At 43.9% G+C, this 27,819-nt stretch overlaps 1 protein-coding gene across 2 annotated transcripts in view; it reads right to left on the bottom strand.

The window, feature by feature from the left end:
* ift80 (intraflagellar transport 80 homolog (Chlamydomonas)) overlaps window positions 1-27,819 on the bottom strand; it is a 203,265-nt gene that overhangs the window by 168,050 nt on the left and 7,396 nt on the right. Inside the window, exon 1 of one of the 2 annotated variants that reach the window (XM_067995378.1) lies at window positions 5,413-5,492. The exons of the other annotated variant lie outside the window; for it this stretch is intronic. Coding sequence (XP_067851479.1) covers window positions 5,413-5,425 — 13 coding nt within the window. The 5' untranslated portion in view covers window positions 5,426-5,492. Of the gene's footprint in view, window positions 1-5,412; window positions 5,493-27,819 lie in introns of those variants that run through there. 2 annotated transcript variants of the gene reach the window in all.

The raw sequence follows: 27,819 nt of genomic DNA, 5'->3' as shown, positions 1-27,819 counted from the left end.
GTTTTAGCTCATCCCCAACATGTAGCTGCTTCTTTCTTTAAGCCAGTTACTTATCCATTTCCAGCTTTTACCATAAATTCACACTGGTGTATGGTGCAATCTTTTGTGAGGAACTTTGTCAAAGACTTTCTGAAAGTCTGAATAACCAAGTCATAAGGTTTACAACAGCCTATTTAGTTTTCCATCTCTTTAAAGGTCACTGAGGTTTGTTTAGACAAGATCGTCCCTTGCTGAAGTCATGTTGACTGCTATTTACCAGATTGTTATCATACAGATAATCCTCAAATTTGCTCCTGATAAATTATTCCATTATTTTACCCGTCACTGATGCAAAACTAATGCCTAAATTAGATTTGCCATCTGTGTTGAATATGCCATTGAGATTTGTCAAATTCTTGCATATAACTAAAAAGTTTTATCAATATTGAGCAAGCGTAACTCACACTATGCAGTAGAATACACAGGATAATGAAATAACAGGGATAATATGACAGATTAACAATGGATACATGGAGACTGAATTACATAGCTGTAATTTAACCATGGATTGAGTGCTTTAGAATGATATCTGAATGATCAGTTTAGGTTACAACCTTTAACTCATTCCTTGGTATCCGTTATTTTGTAATATATAATGTCTAGAATTTTAAGTAGCAATTCCTAGTTTTTGTGAAAGTTCCAGGGTTTCTTCCAGTTTTTGGAGGTGTTCCAATGCAGAATGACATTACCAAGGTATTGTATACTTCTTTCTGACATACTTTTGTATGTTTAAATCAGAAAGTAGTTAACAAAAGTTCAAGGAATAACCATACATAATGTGTTCAGAAACCTGAATAACAATTTGTATATCAGTACGCATCATGATAAATTATATGGTTTTCTTCATTCAGCAACAAATACTACTGAATAAATAAATATTAATTGGTGACTTTAAACAAAATTCCAGCAAGTTTACACTTTAACCAGGGGAGAGGAAATGATATCACACAGCACATAAAAATAGAGAAGCATTTCATTTGAGTTTACTGAAGCTAGAATTTAATTGAAAATGAAACAGCATTAAGATTACTGGGAACCCTTGAGTATAAGATAATTTTTTTTCTAGTCCTTTACTTTCCCCTGCACCTTGCACTTCTTGCAACCAAGCCTCTATTGATCCTGTTTATCAACTGGCCATACACAGGCAATACAGCAACATAGTCATTCATTTCTCTAATTTTCTCTCCCCAACATGAAGGTACTGAATGGAGGGGGGATGCCTCCCATGCAGTCGAGATCAGAACCTCAGCACAGTGAGGTTCAAACTAATGACCTTCTACTCTGTGATGCTGTGAGCTGCTGCTCCTCCATGCCACCCTACCATTAAGGACTACTTTGTTGCACATGTATGATGTTCACTGATAACTTGAAGGCCAATAAAGGGCAGAGGTCAGTGTTCTCCAAATGTATTATGCTACTGAGATCTGTCAAAGTGTAGTAATACTTCTGGCATCTTGTGCTGGTAACCTATGAGCACTGCTTTCTCCATGGAATTGGCTATTGGTCCCAACATGGGATATTAAGACATCCATTAGGAACTGAGGCCCACGTTCTGTGCTATCTTCAGCAATCGGCGTGCGGGAAATCCGAAAAAAAATCCCTACCTTTCTCCATGCGATCGCAACGTAATTGATGGCCCTTAACATGGTTTCCCAGTTTGCCATCTGAAAGCTGTGCAGCGGGTGGACTGCTGGAGAAAGGAGGAATTCTGAAGACAATGGAGCAGGCGAGGAGCAAACCTGCCCCAACGTTCAGTGAGGTGTTGCTGATGGGGGTGAGAAGGAGGAGGGAAATATTCTACCCGGTGTACAGGAGGAAGCGCCCTGCCTCTGCCACCAAGAAGGCTTGGCTCGAGGTGGCGGAGGAGGTGACCAGCAGGAGCAACATCCCCCACACTTGGGTGCAGTGTAGGAAGCGCTTCAATGACCTAACCAGGTCAGGAAAAGTGAGTAGTTACTGATTCACCTGCATTCTGTGGTGCACATCACTACCCCACCCCCTCACATTCTGCCCTGCGAAGCCTTTTCCATCCCATCACTCCTCACACCCACTTACTTCCACTTTCTGATCACTTCCTCACTTCCCCATTTGTGAACCCACCACTACCATTCACCCCAATCCTGATCCAATGTGATGTATGTGTCTGATACTCACCCTCTGATGCATCTCGTTCATGGTCAGCCTCACCCAAAGCAATGCATTCATCAACTGAACACTTAACCCTCACTCACTCACACGTCTTATAGGAGAAGAGAACTCAGAATGCACAGGAGAGGGCAAGGACTGAAGGGGGACCACAACAAATAGTGGTCCTCACAGAGGCGGAGGAGGCGGCCCTGGAAATCAGCCACACGGTCGAGTGCCTGTCCCTAGGGGATGACAAGACTGGCACCCCACAAATGTCTGGTGACAGAACTTTAACATTCATCACACACATGAATTGATTTTATTGATGATTGGCATGTTGAACACCTCAGTATGCTCATCGCAACATTCCCTCAGGTACCTGTAATGATTCTTAATATTGCCTTCTGTTCTCTTCCAGGCCCTTCAACCAGTGAAATGAGAGAAGAGGGCGATTCCTCAGGAGGAGCTCCCGGCCTCTGAGGGTGCACCGTTACATCTTAGTGAGCCATCCACCAGCACAGACACTCGCACCTCCACGGGACGTAGTAGTCAGTTAGTTGGGTTGGCACCTGGTAAGTCACCACACACAAGTGAGCATGACCAGACACCGGTGGCAGGGGCAGCTGTGGAGAGTCGACGTTGGTGGGCGCACTCCTCTCCAGGCTCTGCTCAGTTGAATCCCGGGGGCCATCCTTTAAAAAGGAGAATGATCAAGGAACAGCAGCACATTTGCGTGGTACTGGAAGTCGTGCCACACACACTCTCCACAATAGCGGCGAGGATGGAGGAGTCCATCTCCAGCATTAGTGGAGGCACAGGTACCTGAGGGAATGTCTGCGATAGTGGTGCAGGTAAGTGAGGGAATGTCTGGAGAGAATGGCAGCCTCCATTGAGCTTCAAGCACAGCTCACATATGAGTCCCTTCAGTCCCTGACAACAGCTATGCGAACTCAGGGCGAACTACATTCTGCTGCCTTAAACAGGCTGACAGAGACATTAAAAGTGGCCTTACAAGGCATCACACATGTCTTCCAAGCTGTTGTCCAGCAGAGTGGTAGGAGTGATGTGGCCCTGGCCCAGGAGAGGGATGACGACGAAAGGGGACATAGAAGTGGGGACTCCACTCAAAGCGCTCCTACATCTCACCCGTTGCCCCCCTCTCAACCAGTACCCACAATGCTGCCTCCTCTCCAGGTGGCCGAGTCTGCCCCTGAATAGATGCAGGTGGAGCAGTCTTTGGAGGGACCCTCACAGGCTCCAAAACCCAGAGGGCATAGGCCTAGAGCATCTCAGCAGTCAGGGCACAAACATGAGCAACCTGCCACCACCTCTGCTCAGCCACAGGGGATGCACCACGTAGAAGTAATCGGAAGCAAAAGACTAAGATTTTGTGATCACAAAGGATATGCACAAGAGTGTTTGACAGAGTGTCATGTTTTTCATTTCTATTTGACTTTTGTTCCATGCACATTAAATCTTATAATTGCCACCACCACTGCCATGCCTTGTCCATTCTTGAGTCCCTTTTGGGAAAGTGCCCCTTCCCCTGCTGCTTCATGAACGGCGAGTCTTGGTGCCACCCAATGGGTGCGTTTACAGTGGGTGTACCTGTGGTTGTAGGAATGTTTTGTGCAGGGGTGGGGGGGTGGGGGGCAGGGGCTGGTATTGGCGGTGCTCATTCCAGGCGGACTGAGAACTTGACTATCCTCATTTTCCAGATCTGATTGTGAGAATTTATTGCATATAAGTGACTCCCTGGCGTCACATGCTGCCAGGTGAGCCGCCACTCTGCCGATGGGTTGCCCATCGTCGTTGTCTTCCTCCTCCTCAATGTTGATGGCAGATGTGGATGCTGCATGAGGGCATGGGCCTCAACCACTGGTAACCCTCTACGTTGCGCGATGTTGTGCAGAACGCAACAGATGACTATAATTTTACCCACTTTTGACTCCCGGCACCCAACGCACCTGGACTTCGGGCTAAATTCGTGCCTATTATCTTCAGTCCCCACCACAAACTTCGTACCCTTGCCACTGATACAATCCCCCTCCCCAGCCACTCTCAGGTTAAACCAGACTGTGCTCAACCTCAATGTTCTATTTGGCACTTAGCTGAGCTTCCGGCCCAATATCTTCTCCATCACAAAATCGCATCTCCAGCAGTCCTATCGCGTGTTCGATGACAGACCTGGTGGCGATGTGACTGTCGTTGTACCGACGCTGTGCCTCGCTGATGGGGTTTCTCATCGGTGTGATGAGCCACGTCTGCAGGGGGTGTCCCTTGTTACTGAGGAGCGAGCCCTTTAGTCTGTTTGGTGCGTGGAAGAGGGATGGGATGTTGGATTCCCGCAGAATGAAGGAATCATGGCAGCTGCCAGGGAATCTGACACACAGGTGAAGAAATCGTTTTTGGTGGTTGCAAACGAACTGCACGTTGATGGAGTGATATCCCTTTCTGTTGATGAACAGTCCTGGCTCGTGTGGTGGTGCTCAGATTGCTACGTGTGAGCAATCAATTGCACCCTGTACCCGTGGGAAGCCAGCCAGAGAGTGGAAACCCACCGCCCTCTCAGTTTGTCTGAGGTCATCCATGGGGAAGTTGACGTAGTGGGATGTCCTGCAAAACAAACCATTCGTGACCTGTCGTATGCACTTGTGGGCAGACGACTGAGAGACCCCGGCAATGTCACCGGTGGCACCCTGGAAGGATCCAGGGGTGAAGAAATTGAGGGCAGTGGTCACTTTAACTGCCACAGGCAATGCAACACCACCAGGCCCAGCCGGGAGCAGCTCTGCATGAAGGAGTGCAGAGATGTCTGCGACCACCTGGCGACCCACTCCCAGCCTTCGTAGGCACTGCTCTTCATAGAGGTCCAGGAATCTCAGCCTCTATTTGTAGACCCTCTCATGAGGCTAGTGCCTCCTGCAACATCGGGCCCTCTGTTCTTCTGCAGGTCCCTGTGACGCACCTCTGTCTTGTGCAGCTGCAAGTGGCGGAACTGCACGCCATGCCTGCTGCGGATGGTGATGTGCCTTCTCCTCGGATGTACTGGTGAATGCAGCCATTGTGCCACCCCCCCCCCCACCCCAATCCTGATGTTGTCAGTTTGAGAGGGTCCAAAAAGTAGGTAAATATGCGTAAACAAAACAATTCTGAGTGTGAACCAAGAATTCTCACTCTAAACACAAAGATCTCCCAGCTGAAAGTTTGTCTGAGAGAACTGAGTGCCCTGCTGCAATAACTCACCTTTTATCCCCATCTGTCAAACAGGGATTTAAATGGCCAAATGGCTGCAACTCGCCCCATTTTCCGTAGTATGTTTCACGCAGCACGGGAAACACGTTGAGGCAGTGTTGAAATTGTTTCCCTGCATCAATAAAAATAAAAATCACAATTTCAACAACTTTTACTACCTTAATTGCTGCTTTAAATATCGGCTCACCGGCTTCCAGCTTCCTGAAACGCGCGCGCACCCAGGTGCATCTGGGTTGTATCCGTTTTTCAGTGGGTTGGAGCCAGGATTCCTTCCCGCTCCACAAATCTGCGATTTTCATTGCCTCCCGGCACCCAACGCACCTGGACTTCGGGGCTAAATTCGTGCCTATTATCTTCAGTCCCCACCACAAACTTCGTACCCTTGCCACATACAATCCCCCTCCCCAGCCACTCTCAGGTTAAACCAGACTGTGCTCAACCTGAATGCTCTATTTGGCACTTAGCTGAGCTTCCGGCCCAATATCTTCCCCATCACAAAGATCAAATACTTCCATCTCCTTAACATCACCCCACTTCAGCCCATCTACTGCTGAAACCTTCATCCAGACTTCATTATTCGTATGCTTTCCTGGCCTGGCACCCCATCCTCCACAATTTCAGCAGAATTTTTTTTTTTAAAGGGAGGATTTTATTCCTAATTGGTTTAACAAATTAGCCTGCCTGAAATTTCCTTGGTTTGGCAGTAATACTCCTTTTATCTTATAGTAGAACATTCTGATGTGATATAACCTTTTATAGTCTACATATTTTCAAAACAAAATTACTATTGCTCCAACTACTTTTTAAAATTTATTCTCCCCTTTTTTAGGTGGCCACCTTGATTATAGATGTTTGGCAGGAGACCTGTTCCAGACTCCTGGCAATCTTGGTCTATAACCAGCTGTGAGGTTGTGCACAAGAATGGTCTGGGTGATTCTCCCTCCCTTTCTTCCTATGGAGAATTTTTTTTTAGCCAGGACTAAATACTGCTGCCAAACAATTCAGCCAAGGTTGGGAACTCACCGAGTAGGAAATTTTGATGTTCACCCTTTGTAAGAAAATCCAAAATCAAACTTTCTTCTCATTCTGAATGACACATCGGTTTGAATAGAACAAGTCACATGTTCCAGGTATACATATAGAGACCCTGGAGTTGCTGAAGCTGTGTACTTGTTCTGTACAGATACTAGGCTAACCCAAAAGCCTGTCTAAACCAATGAGGTACAAAGTAACTTTACAGAGGGAAATACTGACAAGGCCAACAGCTAGAAAACATCACAACTTCATCTCCTCATCGCATACAATGTTGAAGATTGAAAATGAATTTCAATTATTGTGGATGCAAAAATCAAGGGTTAACAGGTGTGTTCCAAAGTGTTTTGGGGAATAGTTGCACAAAAATAAAGTGAAACTTACCTATCAGCTTCTCTTCGACCTAGCTGACCAACTGATAGTGAGTGCAGAATGCATGGCTCATGCTCCGCCCAGTTCAGTCATAAAATAGCATCGGGGTCCTATTGACGTCATAAGAGCCCGATTTAAATATCTAATTAAGCTGAGTGACCTCTTAAAAAGGACCCTGGCAAAATGGAAACAGCAACAGTGACGGCAGGTACTGGCTGATCCTGGGTCGGATAGGAAATTGGTTGCGATCTCACAGAGGATTGCATTAATGGTAGCCGATCCACAAGGAATCCCACAGGGATCGGTGTTAGGGCCATTACCACTCACGATTTATATCAATGATCTGAATGAAGACATTGGGGCTACTGTCCACAAGTTTACGGATGACACAAAGATCTGTGCTGGTGTCAGAACTCTTGAGGAGAAAAATCTGATGTGGATATAATGGGGGAATGGGCCCATGTTTGGAAGATGGCATTTATTGTTGATAAATGAAATGTAATGTAATGCTTTTGGGTAGGGCTAATGCCAGGCATGCGTACATCATGCTGGGCTCTGAGTTAAAAGTCTGTTGAGAGGAAAAGAGACCTAGGTGATATGGTGCACAAGTTTTTAAATGTCCACGATCGGATGTATAGTTAGGGCGATCCAATATAAAACAAAAGCCTTCGTTAAGATCCATCTAGAATACTGGGTCCAGTTCTGGTTCCCTCACATGATTGGAGATATAGAGGCTAGAAAAGCTTCAGAGGAGAGCCACTAAATTAATACCTAGTTAAAAAAAACCCTTAGCTATCATGATAGGCTTGGGGAGCTGGGTCTTTTTACTCTAGAAAAGCATAAACTCTGGGAAGACTTGACTGAAGTATATAAATTGATGAAGGGCCTAGATTGTGCACGTGGACAGATTATTTGAATTAGATAAGTTAGGGAGAATGAGGGCACGTATAAGCTACATAAATATGGAACTGGGTTAGATATCAGGAGATTTTTTATTTCCCAGGGGACTTTTATAATACGTTGCCCACTTGTGCAGTGCAAGCTGGACTTGTTCCTAGAGGAGGCTGATATTGCAGCATAGCAACGGATGTTGGGTAATGCACCTCATGGTCATTGTTATCTCCTGGAACTTGTTTTGAATTTTCTTCGGTGATTGGAGACGAATTTCATGGAAGACATTTTTCCATGAATTGGGCTAGAGTTTTTGTTAAGCTGTTTTTTTGCCCAGGATGTGGGGCATATTAGAGGTCATGTTGCCTAGTTGAAACACAGCTGAATTGGACAGACTCGATGGACCAGCTGGTCTTTTTCTATCTGTCTTTTTCATATGTTATAGAAGGCTTGGAGTAGAATGGAAATAGAAGACCCTTTTTGAAAAAGAAAAGAATAACACAAATTAGGATGAGGAAAGACACAATGTTCCTGTCTCCCCTTCCACCTGACTACTATTCTCTCTGTGTGTCACAGATAGCACTAGTTAGAATATTTACATTTTCTAACTACCAACCTATCAATACAACACAGGTGATAATTAGAGACTCTTTGCCTTCAACTAATTTATGCTTTTTTTAAAAATAAACTTAAATTAGGAAGCAAAAACACACACTCTCTCTCTCTCAGTTCAATGAACACAAAACAAAAACTACGACGAGTGTAATTTGTAATCTGTCTTTTTTCTGACACATAACCACACACAGCCTCTCTTTTTAAAAAATAACACTCAGTAGAAATTCTATTTCAATAATGTTTTTGAAATTTGTCCGCTGGCTTTTCTTCAAATCATTTTGAGAAAACAACTGAGCAAATAACTGCTGGAAGCTAAAGAAATATATTCCAACAGTTTAGCTACTGAACAGTACTGGTGTATCTACGGAAATTGTGTACAGTACACATGTTCAGACTGCACAACCTGAATTCAGCTAACAGCGTCACTGCTTTGGACATATATATCAAGTCTAAGACTTTTGAGCAAGGCTGAGGTTTTCAAGTAAAAACTTGAATGAAAGCATTAAAAGACACAAAAGACCACTGACTGGATAAACTTAATTATGTTACTGCAAAATAGATGTAATTTTTTGAATTCTGTATTTTGTTTAAACCCTTATTTTTGATATTATAAAGTTCAATGGCTGAGAAAAAAGGTTGAATGAAAAAATTTCTGAAAGCTTTCTGGGCAATCTGTGGGGGAAAAACATGGTGCTATCTAGTGAGCAGACACTGTAATGACTATGACAGAAGCCTGTTGATAAATGGATTTTCCATTTTAACGGTGGACACAGGAATTTATAACAGAGGAAATTATAGTAAAATTGTAACCTAAATTGTGACACCAGGAAGTAGGGTTTTTCAAAGAAGTGTGCCTAGAGCTAATATTTTTAATAAGATACTAGTTGATCCACCATGGCATGTGCACAGGAGGAGTTAAGAGCAATTGTAATCTTCAAGTGAATCGGGGTTATAGCGCGGGGGAGCAATGGCCCGAGCTCACAGTTGCAATTCAGTCCCCGACTATAAAGTCCTACATTCTGGCTTTATTTTGAATAGTACCGCAATTTTGCTTCATTATTTATAGTTAAATAGTAAAATTTATGACAATTTAGGAAGCAGGGATGTAGAGGTGGTTGGAGAATAGGAGTTCTCTACAGTTGAGGAGCTGGAAAATGAAATACTGAGACCTGCAATACTGCAATAGCACCGCTATTGGTGGAAGGGTGTAACTACATTGAGACAAATTTACATAGACAATTGTCACTATAAATGTGAATATAGGAATTTATCATGGAAAAAGCTGACAACAGGAAGTAAGGTTTAGATGTCTGTGCAGATGTAAGATTTCTTAAATTATAGACAGATATAGATGTTCTAGCATTAAGACATTGTAAGACTAAAGGATATCTATCGCTACTATATTAAAAATTTTACGTCCACTTCTTCTGCCCATTCCCCTCTCCCCCCCCCCCCACCCCCCCAATCATAACATCACTTTTTGGGGATGGGACTGGCAGGATCCTGGGCTCCCCTGGAAATGCCACCAATTCTACCTCCTGTGCAAGCAGTGCTAAGAATGCCTATACTTGCCATACAGGGCCCTTATATGAGCCCCACAATGCCATAATCAAACGGTGGTCAAACCAAGGGAGATCAATTGCCATTTGGATAAGGTCAGATCAGCAAGGATGCAGAACTGGAGAGAAATCTGTCAAATTTTAAACTTCAGCCAGAATGACCTGCGTCCCCCCCACCCACCAAAATGGAGTAGCAAGCTGCTGCTCCAACATCTCACCAGGTACTGACATTAAATAACCCCATCACCTGGATTTGTAGTAAGCTTAAGAGCGCAAACAGGCTGGCGGAAGTCCACCCTGCCGCACTTCTAGAGGCACAGCACTTGGACTGCAATTTATAGGCTCAAATGTGTTAACTCCAATTTACACCATCTTGCTGTATATTCTCAACTTTAAAACTACTACGTGATAAAAATTAAGTACATAGATAAAGATAATAAAGGCCACTCATTTACACGTTTCACAGAGTAATGGAAAGGATCATGAAATTCAAGCCCCAAAGTACCAGTTAAAATCCCAGAATACTATTTAATAAAATTGGAATTTGACTTCTTCAGTCACTATAAATCAGTGGCCCTGATATTATAACCTATATAGCATAAACATTCTTATTGTTACACAATAGCAACTCCTCACTCACCTTGAGCAATGCCATGGGAGATGTTTTTAAAAAGAAAAAACAGAAGCATCTGGCAGTCATACTAATATTTCGAAGAATTCTTTTTTTTTCCCAAAGTTTTTTTGGCAAAAGAACTGCTACATTTGCCAAAATATAGTCATCTGTTTTGGTGTTGTGACAGATATCCCAGCACATGACCACAATTTGACTTACAATGATAAGAATGTTCTGTTCTGTGTTGAATCACTAAAGTGATTAAAATTCCATGCAACAAAAGACATAAATATATTAAAAAGTGCAATGAATTGTGAGAGTAATAGTCCATGTGCTGCCCTTTCCATTAATTGCAATATTATATTTTAGGTTTTATTTATACATTATTATCTATCTAATTTGACAACAATCATTGATGGTGCAAAAATTGCATACGGAAACTACAATTAAGATTATAGGGTAGAAATAACTGTTGGTGAGGTTATCATTTGAACACTTATCATGCTCGTACCAAATTCCTATCTCCACTATCTTAATGGAGGCCTCAACCTGTTTATTAAGAGAGTGGATAGAGGAATTTGATTGCTTCTGCACAATAACATTGCCAAAGTAATTTCTACCTTTGTATTACTACAGGTATTGTGCAGTGTTGTAGATTAGGATTCTCTATTTGAGCTTTGCATGCTACATCTTGCTTGCTCAGTGTCTGCATCAAACAACAGTAATTTGCATTTACACAAAGCTTTAAATGCAGAAAACATTCCACTGCGTATTACAAGGAATGAATAATGGAAAGAAATAGATTATGGAAGGAATGGATGCTCACCCCTGGGGAGACTGATTAGGAGAGATTGAAAACTTGATATAAGAAATAGGTTTAAAATGTGGAGAGAAGAAGCGGAGAAGTAAATGGGTTTAGGAGGGATTTCCGGAGAGTAGTCAAGGCAGCCATATGGTAGGATAAAGGGAGAAAGGGAATGCACAGCAGGTCAGAATCGGATGACCAAAGGGTGCAGGAGGGAATATATGGCTGGACCATGGAAGTATTTGAAGATGAGGAATTTAAAATTATTGGGTTGTAGGACAGAGAGTCAGTGTAGGCCAGCAAGGATGTAGGTGATGGGCAATTGGGACTTAGTGTAAAACAGAATACAGGTAGCTGTGTTTTGGACAAGTTGCCGTTTATTGAGGGTGCAGGATGCAAGGCCAGCAAGGAAAAGATTGCAAAAATTATCAAAAGCACATATAAAAGAGTTTTGCTAGTGGAGAGGCTGAGCTAAGTGTAGAAGCAGACAATGTTGTAACGGTAAAAATAAGTGTTCTTGGTGATGGATAGGATGTGGCGTTTGAAACTCAGTTCTGGGCAAAACAGGTTGGTAAGGTCTCACACAGTCTGGTTTAGCCTAAACAAGTGGCTGAGGAAGGAGATAGAGTTCGTGGTAAGGGAGCAAAATTTATAACAGAGGCCATAAACAATTACTTCAGTCTTCCTGCTATTCAATTGGAAGAATTTTTGACTCATTTATGACTTGATGTTGCACAGGCAGTTTGAAAACATGGAGATAGTTGAGGGAAGTGGTTCGAGAGGTAGAACTGGGTAACATCAGAATTCATATGGAAGCCGATCCCATGCCTACAGATGATGTCAAGGAGATGCAGCATGCAAATAAGAAAGAGGTTAGTTTGAGAGGCAGTTTTGAAAATGGGTGAGACAGTGTCTTAAGAAAGGCAACCGTTAACAATGTTAGCTAGCATAGGTGCCAGGAAAGGCAGCTGAGTGGTCAGGAGTTGAGTGGGGACAGGTTCAAGAACAGGAGGTAGGTCCTATGGAAAAGTTCAGTTGGAAGGATGCATAAAGGGACATGGGATAGAAGCTGCAGAGTGATAGGAGATCGAGACTAGATTGGGTGGGAGGTACGGGTGATTACAGAAAGGGAAGTAGCCTTGTCAGCAATCACGACCTTGAGATCAAGGAGAGAACAAGAGATGACAAAGTAAAAATCACGAGCTTGACTATGGGTAGGGAAGTTTATGTGAAGGGTGAGAATAAGTGAGGATAGAGGGCAGAAAAGTCAGAGGAGAGGGGGTTAGGGGAGCTTAAATGTAGGTGGAAGTCACCAAGGATAGGGACTCATTTAATGCAGAGGCTGAAGGAGGTGAGAAACAACAAGGATTTTAAGTGAGGCAAGAGGGATGGAAGAGCACAAGATGGTCAAAGGAGGAAAAAGTGCTGGATGAAGGGGGGGGGGGGGGGGGGCGGGAAAGAGAGGCCGAGGTCGGACTTAGCAATCAGAGCGACGCCACCACCATGGCAGTATGGGCAGAGCAAGTGGTGGAATGGATAGCCAGGCAGAGAGGCTTCAAGGGAAGGAATTGCCACTCGTAGGCCAGGTTTCAGTCAGTGCCAAGATGTCAAAAGATTAATCCACAAGGTTGTGGATGGCGAGAGCATTCATGTAAGGGAATCAATGTTCTGGTGGATTATTCATAATGGGACAGTAATGGCTGATCCGCCAGCAAGGTCAAGGGGGAGGTAATGGAACAGGTAAGTGGGATGGGGATGAGGTTTGAAAGGTTAACACCCAATAAGTGGGCAGAGTAAGATGGTTGCTGGGAGTGGAGAGTGAGATAATGTTCTCTAAGAAAGCCAGTGATGATGTCACGGTGATGATAATGGAAAATATGTGTGCAGAGAGAAACCATGGGCTTGTTCAAGAGATACTTGAGCTTGGGGTCACGTTCAGAAGGTAGGCTGCATAATGGTGTCAAGTGGAGGAAGGGGGGAGAAATGAATGAGGAAGCCATGGTGAAGAAGCGGCAGGTGAAGGTTAGGTGAAAAGAAGAGAAAACTATTGCCATCAATTCCAGCTTACCGTACTCAGTGCACCATACATTCCCAGTCATAATCTATTTAATGTCCTTCTCCAATTTTGCTGTTGTTTTACCTTTAGAAATGCTCAATGAGCAATTGCCTTCCCCTCCAAACAGCTTTTTCAATGTCCCACAGTGACCAGAATTGAATCTCATCTTCCCTGTTTTAAAATAATCCTGTTACCACTTTGACAGCATAAAGGACAGAACAGCATGGTTTGAGAAACAACAGCACATGCCCCACATGCCTACTGATGAGAGTAATCTGATGCATATTATTTACTTGGGTTTTTCAGAGGCATTTGATAAAGCTCTAGTTGTGAGGTATTTAAAAATGGTTAAGGCTCATGGAATTAATGACAAATTAGCTAGCTAGACTGGAAACTAGTTTGGCAACAGAAAGCATAAGGTGATAAACAGAAAAAGTTCTAAGAACCAGTAACTAACGCAGTTTCACAAAGGTCTGCTCTGCATCCCATACTGTTTAAGTTGTTCATAAACAATAAGGGCCATACAAAATGTTGCTAACACTAAGCTATGTAACCAGATGACAAGCATAAACAGGAATGACCACATTCAAAAGGGACCTTATATTAAGCAGATTAACTTTTAGTAGAGATATGCAAGTTAAATTGCATTGGGAAAATAAACATAAATGTGGGCACAACAAAATGGCATCCATTGGTAAAGGTGTAAAAGGATAAGGATTTGGTGGTGATAACTGACCATTCAATGAATGTTTCTAGCCAACGTGAAGCTACTAAAAGGGCTAACTACATACTGGGATGCATGTCAAGATAAGTTATTTTAATCTTCTATAGATCACTAGTGTGGTCAGATTTCAAATTATTATGTGCAGTTTTGGGATTCCTATCTTCAAAGCATTGGAAATGACCCAGAGAAGAGCAACAAGAATGATTTTAGGATGTAAGACTTTAAGTTATGGAGACTCAAAAACTATATTGTTGGAGAAAGAAAGATTGAGAGCAGCATGATCTGGATTTTTAAATGCAGAGACATTAACAATATAGACAAATGTAGGCTATTTGACAGAATAGAAGTGCAGAATTAGAGGATATAAGTATAAATTAAAGAGTCTCAAGTAAGATTATAGATTACAAGAACATTTTTCCCAGGGCAAGGGTTAGGTGGAATACATTCGCAGCAAAACTAGTTAATCCTGTGTCAAATAGTTCTTTCAAAAAAGATATTAAGGGGTGTGGGAAGAAAGATTTTCTTCTGTGGCAAATTATAAGTATATTTATAATAGAACACATTTACAATTTCATTATAGTTAGCACTCAGAGGAAATCTTCCCCTGGTTATGAACAGGAATTAAGGTTATTGAGATAAATATAAATGTAAGGAATCTTACAACACCAGGTTATAGTCCAACAATTTTATTTTAAAATCACAAGCTTTCGGAGATTATCCCCTTCGTCAGGTGAATGAGTGAAAGATTCTCAAATCGCATATCTTATATTAGGCTGGGACAGCATCACACCAATCAAAAGGTGCCGTTGTTGTTCAAACAGGCCAGTCACGGAGAACAGCACGTCCCAGTACACTGGATATACATTGTGTCAATTACACAGACAGAAAGAAAGGGACCCAAATGGCAAAGAGAGAGAGAGAGAGAGAGAATATTAAAACACATAACTTTTTTTTCCCCTTTTTGCTGGTGGGGTTACGTGTAGCGTGACATGAACCCAAGATCCCGGTTGAGGCCGTCCTCATGGGTGCGGAACTTGGCTATCAGCTTCTGCTCGACAATTTTGCGTTGTCGTGTGTCTCGAAGGCCGCCTTGGAGAACGCTGACCCGAAGATCAGTGGCTGAATGTCCTTGACTGCTAAAGTGTTCCCCGACTGGGAGGGAACCCTCCTGTCTGGCGATTGTTGCGCGGTGTCCGTTCATCCGTTGTCGCAGTGTCTGCATGGTCTCGCCAATGTACCATGCTCTGTGGCATCCTTTCCTGTAACGTATGAGGTAGACAACGTTGGCCAAGTCACAGGAGTATGAACCATGTACCTGGTGCGTGGTGTCCTCTCGTGTGATGGTGGTATCCGTGTCGATGATCTGGCATGTCTTGCAGAGGTTGCCGTGGCAGGGTTGTGTGGTGTCGTGGACGCTGTTCTCCTGAAAGCTGGGTAATTTGCTGCGAGCGATGGTCTGTTTGAGGTTGGGTGGCTGTTTGAAGGCGAGTAGTGGAGGCGTAGGGATGGCCTTAGCGAGGTGTTCGTCGTCATCGACAACATGTTGAAGGCTGCGGAGAACATGGTGTAGTTTCTACGCTCCGGGGAAGTACTGGACGACGAAGGGTACTCTGTTGGTTGCGTCCCATGTTAGTCTTCTGAGGAGGTCTATGCGATTCTTCGCTGTGGCCCGTCGGAACTGTCGATCGACAAGTTGAGCGTTCTTACGAGGGCGTCTTTCAGCGTCTGTAGGTGTCCATCGCGTTCCTCCTCGTCTGAGCAGATCCTGTGTATTCGTAGGGCCTGTCCATAGGGGATGGCCTCTTTGACGTGGTTGGGGTGGAAGCTGGAAAAGTGGAGCATCGTGAGGTTGTCCGTGGGCTTGCGGTAGAGTGAGGTGCTGAGGTGCCCGTCTTTGATGGAGATTTGTGTGTCCAAGAAAGAAACCGATTCTGAGGAGTACTCCATGGTGAGTTTGATGGTGGGATGGAAATTGTTGATGTTATCGTGTAGTCTCTTCAGTGATTCTTCGCCGTGGGTCCATAGGAAGAAAATGTCGTCGATGTATCTGGTGTATAGCGTTGGTTGGAGGTCCTGTGCAGTGAAGAAGTCGTGCTCGAACTTGTGCATGAAAATGTTGGCGTATTGGGGTGCGAATTTGGTCCCCATGGCTGTTCCGTGTGTTTGGGTAAAGAACTGGTTGTCGAAGGTGAAGACATTGTGATCCAGGATGAAGCGGATGAGTTGTAGGATGGCATCTGGAGATTGGCTGTTGTTGGTGTTGAGTACTGAGGCTGTTGCAGCGATGCAGTCATCGTGGGGGATACTGGTGTAGAGTGCCGAGACGTCCATCGTGGTGAGAAGTGTTCCTGGTTCAACTGGTCCGTGGGTGCTGAGTTTTTGTAGGAAGTCTGTAGTGTCGCGACAGAAGCTGGGGGTTTCCTGTACGATGGGTTTCAGGATGCCCTCGACGTATCCAGAGAGGTTCTCACACAGGGTTCCGTTGCCTGATACGATAGGATGTCCGGGTGTGTTGGCTTTGTGTATCTTTGGGAGGCAGTAGAAGTCTCCCACGCGGGGAGTACGTGGGATGAGAGCAAGTAGGATGCTTTGAAGGTCTGGATCGAAGGTCTTGATCAGTTTGTTGAGCTGGTGGGTGTGTTCTTTGGTCGGATCTGCGGGTAACTGTCTGTAGTGTTCCTGGTTGTCCAGTTGTCGGTATGTTTCTTTGCAATAGTCCATTCTGTTCTGTATGACAATGGCTCCTCCTTTGTCTGCTGGTTTGATGACGATGTTGCGGTTGGTCTTGAGAGCGTTGATGGCGTGGCGTTGTGCTCGGGTGACATTCTGGACTGTCTTGTGAGTGCGGCTGATGAATCTGGCATTGACGCATTTCCTGACAGCTTGAGCATACATGTCAAGCTGAGGGCAGCGACCCTCCGGACATGGTTCATACTCCTGTGACTCGGCCAACGTTGTCTCCCTCATACGTTGCAGGAAAGGATGCCCCGGAGCATGGTACATTGGCGAGACCATGCAGACACTGCGACAACGGATGAACGGACACCGCGCAACAATCGCCAGACAGGAGGGTTCCCTCCCAGTCGGGGAACACTTTAGCAGTCAAGGACATTCAGCCACTGATCTCCAAGGCGGCCTTCGAGACACACGACAACGCAAAATCGTCGAGCAGAAGCTGATAGCCAAGTTCCGCACCCATGAGGACGGCCTCAACCGGGATCTTGGGTTCATGTCACGCTACACGTAACCCCACCAGCAAAAAGGGGGAAAAAAAAGTTATGTGTTTTAATATTCTCTCTCTCTGCCATTTGGGTCTCTTTCTTTCTGTCTGTGTAATTGACACAATGTATATCCAGTGTACTGGGACGTGCTGTTCTCCGTGACTGGCCTGTTTGAACAACAACGACACCTTTTGATTGGTGTGATGCTGTCCCAGCCTAATATAAGATATGCAATTTGAGAAACTTTCACTCATTCACCTGACGAAGGGGATAATCTCCGAAAGCTTGTGATTTTAAAATAAAATTGTTGGACTATAACCCGGTGTTGTAAGATTCCTTACATTTGTCCACCCCAGTCCATCACCGGCATCTCCACATCAGAGATAAATATAGGCAGCTATAAACATAAGGAGATATGGGTAAGTTTTTAAAAAATTTGTTCATGGGATGTGGGCGTCGCTGGCGAAGCCGGCATTTATTGCCAATCCCTAATTGCCCTTGAGAAGGTGGTGGTGAGTCGCCTTCTTGAACCGCTGCAGTCCATGTTGTGACGGTTCTCCCACAGTGCTGTTAGGAAGGGAGTTCCAGGATTTTGACCCAGCGACGATGAAGGAACGGCGATATATTTCCAAGTCGGGATGGTGTGAGACTTGGAGGGGAACGTGCAGGTGGTGTTGTTCCATTGTGCCTGCTGCTCTTGTCCTTCTAGGTGGTAGAGGTCGCGGGTTTGGGAGGTGCTGTCGAAGTTGCTGCAGTGCATCCTGTGGATGGTACACACTGCAGCCACTGTGCGCTGGTGGTGAAGGGAGTGAATGTTTCGGGTGGTGGATGGGGTGCCAATCAAGCTGGCTGCTTTGTCCTGGATGGTGTCGAGCTTCTCGAGTTGGAGCTGCACTCATCCAAGCAAGTGGACAGTATTCCATCACAGTCCTGACTTGTGCCTTGTAGATGGTGGAAAGGCTTTGGGGAGTCAGGAGGTGAGTCACTCGCCGCAGAATGCCCAGCCTCTGACCTGCTCTCGTAGCCACAGTATTTATATGGCTGGTCCAGTTAAGTTTCTGGTTAATGGTGACCCCCAGGATGTTGATGGTGGGGGATTCGGCGATGGTAATGCCGTTGAATGTCAAGGGGAGGTGGTTAGACTCTCTCTTGTTGGAGATGGTCATTGCCTGGCACTTATCTGGCGCGAATGGTACTTGCCACTTATGAGCCCAAGCCTGGATGTTGTCTAGGTCTTGCTGCATGCGGGCACGGACTGCTTCATTATTTGAGGGATTGCGAATGGAACTGAACACTGTGCAATCATCAGCGAACATCCCCATTTCTGACCTTATGATGGAGGGAAGGTCATTGATGAAGCAACTGAAGATGGTTGGGCCTAGGACACTGCCCTGACGAACTCCTGCAGCAATGCCCTGGGGCTGAGATGATTGGCCTCCAACAACCACTACCATCTTCCTTTGTGCAAGGTATGACTCCAGCCACTGGAGAGTTTTACCCCTGATTCCCATTGACACACCATCCCTTCATTCACGTTTGAGCCCAATCCAGATTGATAGCTGAAAGTCCCATCCATCTAGGGTCTTATGGGAGATTAGTTTAGGCAATTCCTAATGGTCATGGACCCTTAACATAAAGCTACTTCTAATTGGACAAGTATACTCAGAAAAGCCACAATGCAGGGAAATGGAAAATGTTGAGGCTGGGGCTGCGTATTGTCAGCTTTTCCCTTGCATCTAATTGTGCTAATCCTGATAATGCCAATGATAATAGATGTCTGGAATGGGCAAGTAATCAATTCCCATTCTACCATATCTCACCTTGATGGGCATAACTTTTTCCTCTTTCTTTATCTTCTGAAGGCAGTGACTTCGTGCTGGGTAAGGTTCTGCTGACGTTGGGCACACTTCAGTACCTCATCCGAGGCCATTTTTCACGTGAACCTCAACAGTGAGTGTTAGGAGACTATTCAGCTGCTGTGAGCAATCACAGCTGAGCCCAATTCTGTCTTCACCCAACATCCACACACATGCACTTCCAGCAAGGGATTGCTGGATAAGGAGTATGGTCAGCAATCAGGAGTGGGAACTCTAGTTGATTTTCTCATCTCTGACCCAGAGGTGTCAAAGCATATTGTAGCATCTCTACCTTTCTACTGGCTGAGATCAGTTAGCTTAGCTCAGTTCAGATCAGATATCAAACATGTTCCTAGTCTGCATGGCTCAGCTACTCACTAGATAAATTAATTGAACAACTGGGGGAGGTTTATTTTGTTTTAGAAATGATAATGGGGATCAAATATTGCATTGAACATAATTACTTAGGTGCTGCTGAGACCATAGAAAGCAACTGGCCAGGCCTGAATAATGGAGATACAAGTATACATGTATATTTTCAGTATTGTTCATTCATTTTTGACTGCCAGGTGAACACTAAAACTAAACTGTATGGTGGAATATTTAAACATTCCTCATTACACTGAGGTTTGGAGCACTTTATATTCAGTACCTTCTCCTTTATCTTCCCTATTCTAATCTAGGCATTCATAGTAACTATATATGTCTACGTGTACAGTTTTCACTCTTTTTCTACTGTTACTAAAGTCAACAGTGCCTCCTTCAGCAATTCAAAGAGCAAAAGCTAGGAATCTAAGTTAGTAAAATATGAGATTACTTTATTGCTGCAGTCTATACTTCCCCTATTGGAAGTAGAATCATAGAATGATACAGCACGAAAGGATGCCATTCGGCCCATCGTGCTTGTGCCGGCTCTTTGAAAGAGCTACCCAATTAATCCCATTCAACTGCCCTTTCCCCATAGCCCTGCAAAATTTTCCCCTTTAAGTATTTATCCAATTCCCTTTTGAAAGTTATTACTGAATCTGCTTCCACCACCCTTTCAGTCATTGCATTCAAGATCGTAACAACTCGCTGCGTAAAAAAGAAATGTCTTCATCTCACCTCTGGTTCTTTTGCCAATTACCTTAAATCTGTGTCCTCTGGTTACCGACCCTTCTGCCACTGAAAAGAGTTTCTCCTTATTTACTCTTCTCAAAACCCTTTATGATTTTGAACTCCTCTATTAAATCTCCCCTTAACTGTCTCTGTTCTCAGGAGAACAACCCCAGCTTCTCTGGTCTCTCCGCATAACTGAAGTCCCTCATCCCTGGTAGCATTCTAGTAAATCTCCACTGCACCCTCTCTAAGGCCTTGACATCCTTCCAAAAGTGCGGTGCCCAGAATTGGACACAATACTCCAGCTGGGGTCTAACCAGTGATTTATAAAGGTTCAGCATAACTTCCTTGCTTTTGTACTCAATGCCTCTGTTTATAAAGCCAAGGATCCCATATGCTTTTTTAAACAGCCTTCTCAACTTGTCCTGCCACCTTCAAGATTTGTGTACATGCACCCCCAGGTCTCTCTGTTCCTGAACTCCCTTTAAATTTGTACCATTTCGTTTATATTGCCTCTCCTTATTCTTCCTACCAAAATGCATTACTTCACGCTTCTCTGTGTTAAATTGCATCTGCCGTCTGTCTGCCCATTTTACCAGTCTGTCCATGTCCTCCTCACTGTTTACTACATTTTCAAATTTCGTGTCATCTGCAAACTTTAATATTATGTCCAGTCCAGGTCATTAATATATGTCAAAAAGAGCAGTGATCCTAATACTGACTCTTGGGGGACACCACTGTATACTTCCTTCCAGTGTGAAAAACAACCGTTCACTGCTACTCTCTGCTTTCAGTCTCCCAGCCAATTTTGAATCCATGCTACCACTGCCCCTTTAATTCCATCGGCTTCAATTTTTCTAATAAGTCTATTATGTGGTACTTTAGCAAACATCTTTTGAAAGTCCATATACACAACATCAACCACACTACCCTCATCAACTCTCTCCGTTACTTCATCAAAGAACTCAATCAAGTTAGTCAAACATGATTTGCCTTTAACAAATCAGTGCCAGCTGTCATTTATTAACCCATATTTTTCCAAGTGACAATTCATTTTGTCTCGGATTATTGACTCTAAAGGTTTTCCTAACACATACGTTAGGCTGACTGGCCTGTAATTGCCAGGTTTATCCCTCTCCCCTTTTTTGAACAGGGTTGTAACATTTGCAATCCTCCAGTCCTCCCACATCTAAGGAGGATAGGAAGATTGTGGGCGAGAGCCCCTGCTACCTCCACCCTTACTTCCTTCAGCAACCTAGGATGCATCCCATCTGGACTGGGTGACTTTTCTACTTTGAGTGCTGCCACCCTTTTAGGTACCTTCTCTTTATTTTTATCCTCTACTACCTCCTCCTTTATTGCGACATTGGTAGCATCCTCTTCTTTAGTGAATACCGATGCAAAGTACTTGCCCTGAGGATTTTTAAAATTCTTTTATTCTTTTGTATTCATTTATCTCCCCTTCCATATGCTGGATAATTTGGTAAACTGTCAGATCAAGTACAAAACTGATATAAAACGAAACATTTCCTACGTCATTTGCAAATTAAATATTTCCTAATTGCCTTGCACAGAAATCCTGGCCCCATTTCTGTTCATATTTCCCTTCTCCAACAATCCCCACTTATAACTGACCTATATTTTCAATGAGCCCATATTTAATATCCGTTGCACTGCCATATGCAAAAAACATTTCATTAGTTCTGTCTATCCTCTCCTGTATAATTCTCGCCTTGAGGTAGTCCAGATGCTAGTGTTATCCTGAGATGGGTGAACAATTACATCTTATCAAATTTTCCTTTAACAATTACCTTTTTTGAGGAACTTCCAACTCCTTGTATTCTTTTATCTCCCCTTCCTTTTTAAACAAAAGGGGCCGGATTTTGCTGTAAAAATAACAGTGAGGCTAACAGTGCTCACCATTATTCATGTGCAAATCGAACAGTAACTTCCACGACTGCACATGCGCAGTTAAACGCTGTTCAAGATTCGATGCTCCTCCAAAAGCAGCGTGAAAACTGCATCTCGCCGGCTGACTCACCATTCAAATAAGTTCCTGTACGTCTCAAAGATACGGACTAAACTCGCCAAAAAAAGTTGTCATTTCAAGTCTCAATACCCTTTTAACAGTGTGGTAAGTCTTAATTACTGCCAAACAACCTCTCTGGCACTGAAAATTCACTTTTACAAGTGTGGAGTCTCATTCCTTCAGATTTTAATTATTGTTGGACATTTTAAAAAAATGTAAATATGTTTTTAAAATTTTTTATTTCTGTCTCTTTTATCTCTGTCTCTTAATTCAGCCTTTCTTACCCTCTCTTTATTTCACTTTCTGTACCCGATTTGACATTGAATTCACTATTCTGACTTACACTTCCTGATTCTGACTACTGTTATTAACGATTCTTCAATCTGATTGGTTACGGTGATACACAAATACCCTGTAGAGGGCACCACATCATTTGGCTGTCCTGTTGACAGTAATTTGCTATGCAAAAGTTCATAGAAAGTCTATGGGCAAGTGCAAGTCTAATGCCGCTCAGAGCAAAATCCGGCCCAAGATGTACAAGATTGCATTTTGGAAGTATTTCCTCCAGACAGCTGCTAAACCTTGCAGCATACAGATCCTTCTATGAGCACAGGATGCACTTACAAGCAACCAATGTCTGAAGAGGCGATCTAGTTTGCAATTGAGATCACAGAAGAGCTGTGTCTAGCAGAACATAAGGTTACTAGATTGAAGGATATGTACATCCCGAGCAAATTTGAGGGCATCCCAAAAAACAATGTACTTCATCACTAATCCCACATCTCCAGCAATTAGGCATTCTTTGTTTCCCCATCTTCCTTAGTGTATTGTGGATCATGTAAAAACCAGGCTAATTGTGTTAAAGTAAATCAATGACTTGCAATCTTGCATTATATAAAGCTCTCCAGGGACCTATGTAGATATGGCGCCATCTGGTGGATTTTATGCCCCCCCCCCCCACTCCCATCCAAGACGCCATTTTCTTGATCTTCAACAAATATGTACTATTTAGTTGGCAGATATAGAAAAGAACTTTCATTATTATAGCATCTTTAGGACACTCCAAAGCACTTCACAGCCAATGAAGTAGTTTTGGAGTACAGTCAATGTTGCGATGTAACCTCAGATGTTTGAACGTTCTAAGTCTTTATAAAATAGTTCAGACTTTAAAGGGTTTTTTGAGGTAACGCTTTTCCACAATTGAGAAAACAGATATCCAAGGGTACAGTTGTATTGCCATTTTCGTATCAATATGAAGTGGTTTTAGGTACACATCGACACAAAAGTAGCATTGTAACTTGGAGTCAGGTCTGGATCTAACTTCCAAGCACACTAAAGCCAAACATTGAACAACCCCTGCCAGGATGTCAACTTGCACCACTTTGGACATGCACCAGCTGCAATATAACTCCAGGTCAGTGCAAAGCCATGTTTTAAAGCGTCCAGTTTTGCTGGACCTACTTGAAACTTTTAAATATTTGTTTGAATTTTTTTTTAATGTTGTAAAAGAACAGATTCCCTCCCACAATCTTCTAACATTTAAAATTGGTCACCTGGGTATAGCATGCATATGCAGAGCTCCTTTCTGGCTGATCTCAATGCAACCAATATTGATACACGGTCAACAGTGTAATACTGGTCCGTCAACTACACCTAACACTCTATGGATGCCAGTATGAGATCAGTAACTGTAGCCTTCAGTTAATACATACTGTATTATGCAGGAAAAACTGCTCCATGTTTAGCAGGTGAAGAATGCAAGAATATTCTGTGGCTATGAATCTTTAATGAATCAGATCTTTGCTGTTTTCCATCTTTCCCAATATATAGCATTACATCCAACCTGAGCAATACATTCTACCAAACATGGGTCTTAAGGGTTTGTCTTCCATAGCTTTTGATCTGAAGGACCATACAAAATATAGAGTTTTCAGCTTTCCATGACACAGGAATCAGGTTCTGTTTTTTTGTAAGTTGAACTAATGCCAAGTTTACCTCCTCTGTCAACTCACCTTTAATTTGGCAACTTCACTTTTGAGAACGGTCAATTTAACAGCAACTTGGTTCAGCCTTAGATTCAGAAGAGCAAAACATTTTAAAATTCTGTCCGAGTTGATCCAGGTCAGCCTTCCCTTTTTTTTAATACCTCAAGATTATACTTATTATGGGTACGGTAGTGTAGTAGTTATGTTTCTGGGCTAGTAATCCAGAGAATGTGAGTTCAAATCTCACCATGGCAGTTTTAGAATTTGAATTACATTTTTTTTTAATCTGGAAGATAATTCTGGTTATCAACAAAAGTGACCATGAAGTTGTCGTAATGTGAAAACCCAACAGGTTCACTAATGTCCATTGGGGAAAGAAACCTGTTGTCCTTACTCAGTTGACTCAACTGCCCTCTGAAGTGACCTTGCAAGCCATTTGGTTGTGTCAAAACGCTAGAAAGAAAAACAAGAATCAAATTCGACGAACCACTCAGCTGCGACTTAGGCATCGAAATGGGACACAACAAAGGCACACCAAGTCCAGTCAATCCTGCAAAGTCTGTCTCACTAACATCTGGGGACTGGTGCCAAAGTTGGGAGAGCTGTCCCTCAGGCAGGTCAAGCAACAGCCTGACATAGTCACATTCACAGACTCATCCTCCTCCTCAGGTTCCCACATTAGCCAATGTCCCAGGTTCCTCCATCACCATCCCTGAGTATGTCCTGTACCACCAGAAAGCAGGCTCATCAGAGATGAGGGCACAGTGGTCTACAGTCAGGGGGTGGCGGGGAGTGACTCTGAGTCCGCAACATTGACTCCAGACCCCATGAAGTCTAATGGCTTCAGGTCAAACGTGGACAAGGAAACTTCCTGCTGATTACCATCTACCACCCTCCCTCAGCTGATGAGTCAGTACTGTTCCATGTTGAACATCACTTGAAGGAAGCACTAAGGGCACCATAGGCACAAGATGTAATCTGGGTAAGAATTTAAATGTCCATCACCAAGAATGGCTCAGTAATACCACCACTGAGCAAGCTGGCCAAGTATTGAAGGACTTAGCTGCCAGACTGGGCTTATGGCAGGAGGTGTGAGAACCAACACGAGAGAATAACCTGCTTGACCTCGTCCTCACCAATCTGTCACAGGAGCATCTGTCCATGGCGGAGCCCAGCACGTTGAGTGCAAAAGACAAGACTGCAGCATTTAGAATTATCTTCAGCTAGAAGTGCCAAGTGGATCATCCTTCTCAAACTCCTCCTCAGTCCCCACATCACAGACGTCAGTCTTCAGCCAATATAATTCACTCCACATTACATCAAGGAACGGCTGAGTGCACTAACACAACAAAAGCTACAGGCCCCAACAACATCTGGGCTGTAGACTAAAGACCTGTGCTCCAGAACTATCTGCATTTTTAGTCAAGCTGTTCCAGTACAGCTACAACTCTGGCATCTACCCAACAATGTGGAAAATATGTCCTGTCCACAAAAAGCAGGACAAATCCAACCTGGCCAATTACAGTCCTATCAGCCTACTCCCAATCATCAGTGAAATAACGAAGACGTCAACAGTGCTATCAAGCTGCAGTTATCAATAATCTGCTCAGCGACGCGCAGTTTCGATTCTGCCAGGACCTCATTACAACAGTGGTCCAAACACAGACACGAGCTGAATTCCAGAGGTGAGGTTAGAGTGACTGCCCTTGACACCAAGGCAGCATTTGACCAGGTGTGGCACCAAGGAGTCCTAGTAAAACTGAAGTCAATGGGGATCAGGGGGAAAACTCTCCAGTGGCTGGAGTCATACCTAGCACAAAGGAAGATGGTAGTGGTTGTTGGAGGCCAATCATCTCTGCTCTTCAGGAGTTCCTCAGGGCAGCGTCCTAGGCCCAACTATCTTCAGCTGCTTCATCAATGGCCTTCCCTCCATCATTAGGTCAGAGGCGGGGCTGTTCGCTGATGATTGAACTGTGCTCAGTTCCATTCACAATTCCACAGATAATGAAGCATTCCCTCGTGCAGCAAGATCTGGACAACATCCCTTCTTGGGCTGATAAGTGGCAAGTAACATTCATGCCATACAAGTGCGAGTCAGTGACCATCTCCAACAAGAGAGCACCTAACCACCTCTCTTTGGCATTCAATGGCATTACCATCGCCAAGTCCCCCACCGTCAACATCCTGGGGGGGGGGGTCACCATTGACCAGAAATTCAACTGGACGAACCACATAATTGACATGGCTACTAGAGCAAGCTGGGTATTGTGCAGCGAGTGGCTCACTCCTGACTCCACCTAGCCTTTCCACCATCTACAGGGTGCAAGTCAAGGGAGTGGTGGAATACTTTTCACTTGGCTGGATGGGTGCAGCTGCAACAACACTCAAAAAGATCGACACTATCTAGGACAAAGCAGTCCGCTTGATCGGCAGCTCATTCACTAAGCTAAACATCCACACCCTGCGCCACTGGCGTACCGTAACTGCAATGTGTACTATCTACAGGATGCACTGCAGCAACTCGCTAAGGCTTCTTCAACAGCACCTTCCAAATCCATGCCCTCCACCACCTAGAGGGACAAGGGCAGCAGGTGCATGGGAATACCATCAAGTTCCTCTCCAAGTCACACATCATCCTGGTTTGGGACATATATCGGCCATTCCTTCATTGTCGTGGATGAAAATCCTGGAACACCCTACCTAATAGTATTGTGCGAGTACCTTCACCACATGGACTGCAGCGGTTCAAGAAGGCCACCACCACCTTAAGGGCAACCAGGGATTGGTAATAAATATCAGCTGTGCCAGCGATGCCCACATCCCAAGAATAAATTTTTAAAAATGTTTTCCTCCTATCCATAGCTGAAGGTGATCTCTCTCTCAACACTAGCTTTCAACTTCTCCGTCACAACTTTCCTTTCTCTTTCTATTTTAGAGGTTCTACTATGGTTGTGCTCCTCTGAACTTGCTGTTCATGCTCCTTCTAAGTTCCAAAAAAGTCATTCAACTTTGTTTTTTTCTCTTCTTGGTGTTGAAATAAAGACATTGTTTCCTACTTCTAAGACCGTAAAACTGAAGAAATTCTGGCCTTCCTGTTTCTTCTTCATCCTGCAATCAGGTTTTCAAAAGACAAGCACAACATACTTCCTAATCACCATTTCCTGATTTACCTCATCTCTTTCATTATCTTCGCATCCTATCCAGCATCAAGTTCCCATCACCCATCCCTCTCTGACCTACAATGGCCCCAAAACCCCAACACTTCAAATTAAAAATTCTGTTCCTTGTGTTTAAATTCCATCATGGCCTTGCCCCTCAATATCTCTGTAACCTCCTCCAGCCCTACAACCCCCACCCCCGAATTCTCCGTTCCTCTGACTCTGGCCTTTTGTGCATTACCTCCTCCCTTTGCCCTGTTATTGGCGACCATGCCTTCAGCAGCTTCGGCCCCACACCCTCAAATTCCCTCCCTAAACCACTCTACCTTTCTCTCCTCCTTAAAATCCACCTCTTTGACCATGTTTTTGGTCATTCTTCCTAAT

The sequence above is a fragment of the Heptranchias perlo genome, chromosome 13 (assembly GCF_035084215.1).
Source record: "Heptranchias perlo isolate sHepPer1 chromosome 13, sHepPer1.hap1, whole genome shotgun sequence".
Lineage (NCBI taxonomy): Eukaryota > Metazoa > Chordata > Chondrichthyes > Hexanchiformes > Hexanchidae > Heptranchias > Heptranchias perlo.
Note: the sequence above shows the minus strand (reverse complement) of the source record. Positions and strands in the feature narration are given on the sequence as shown.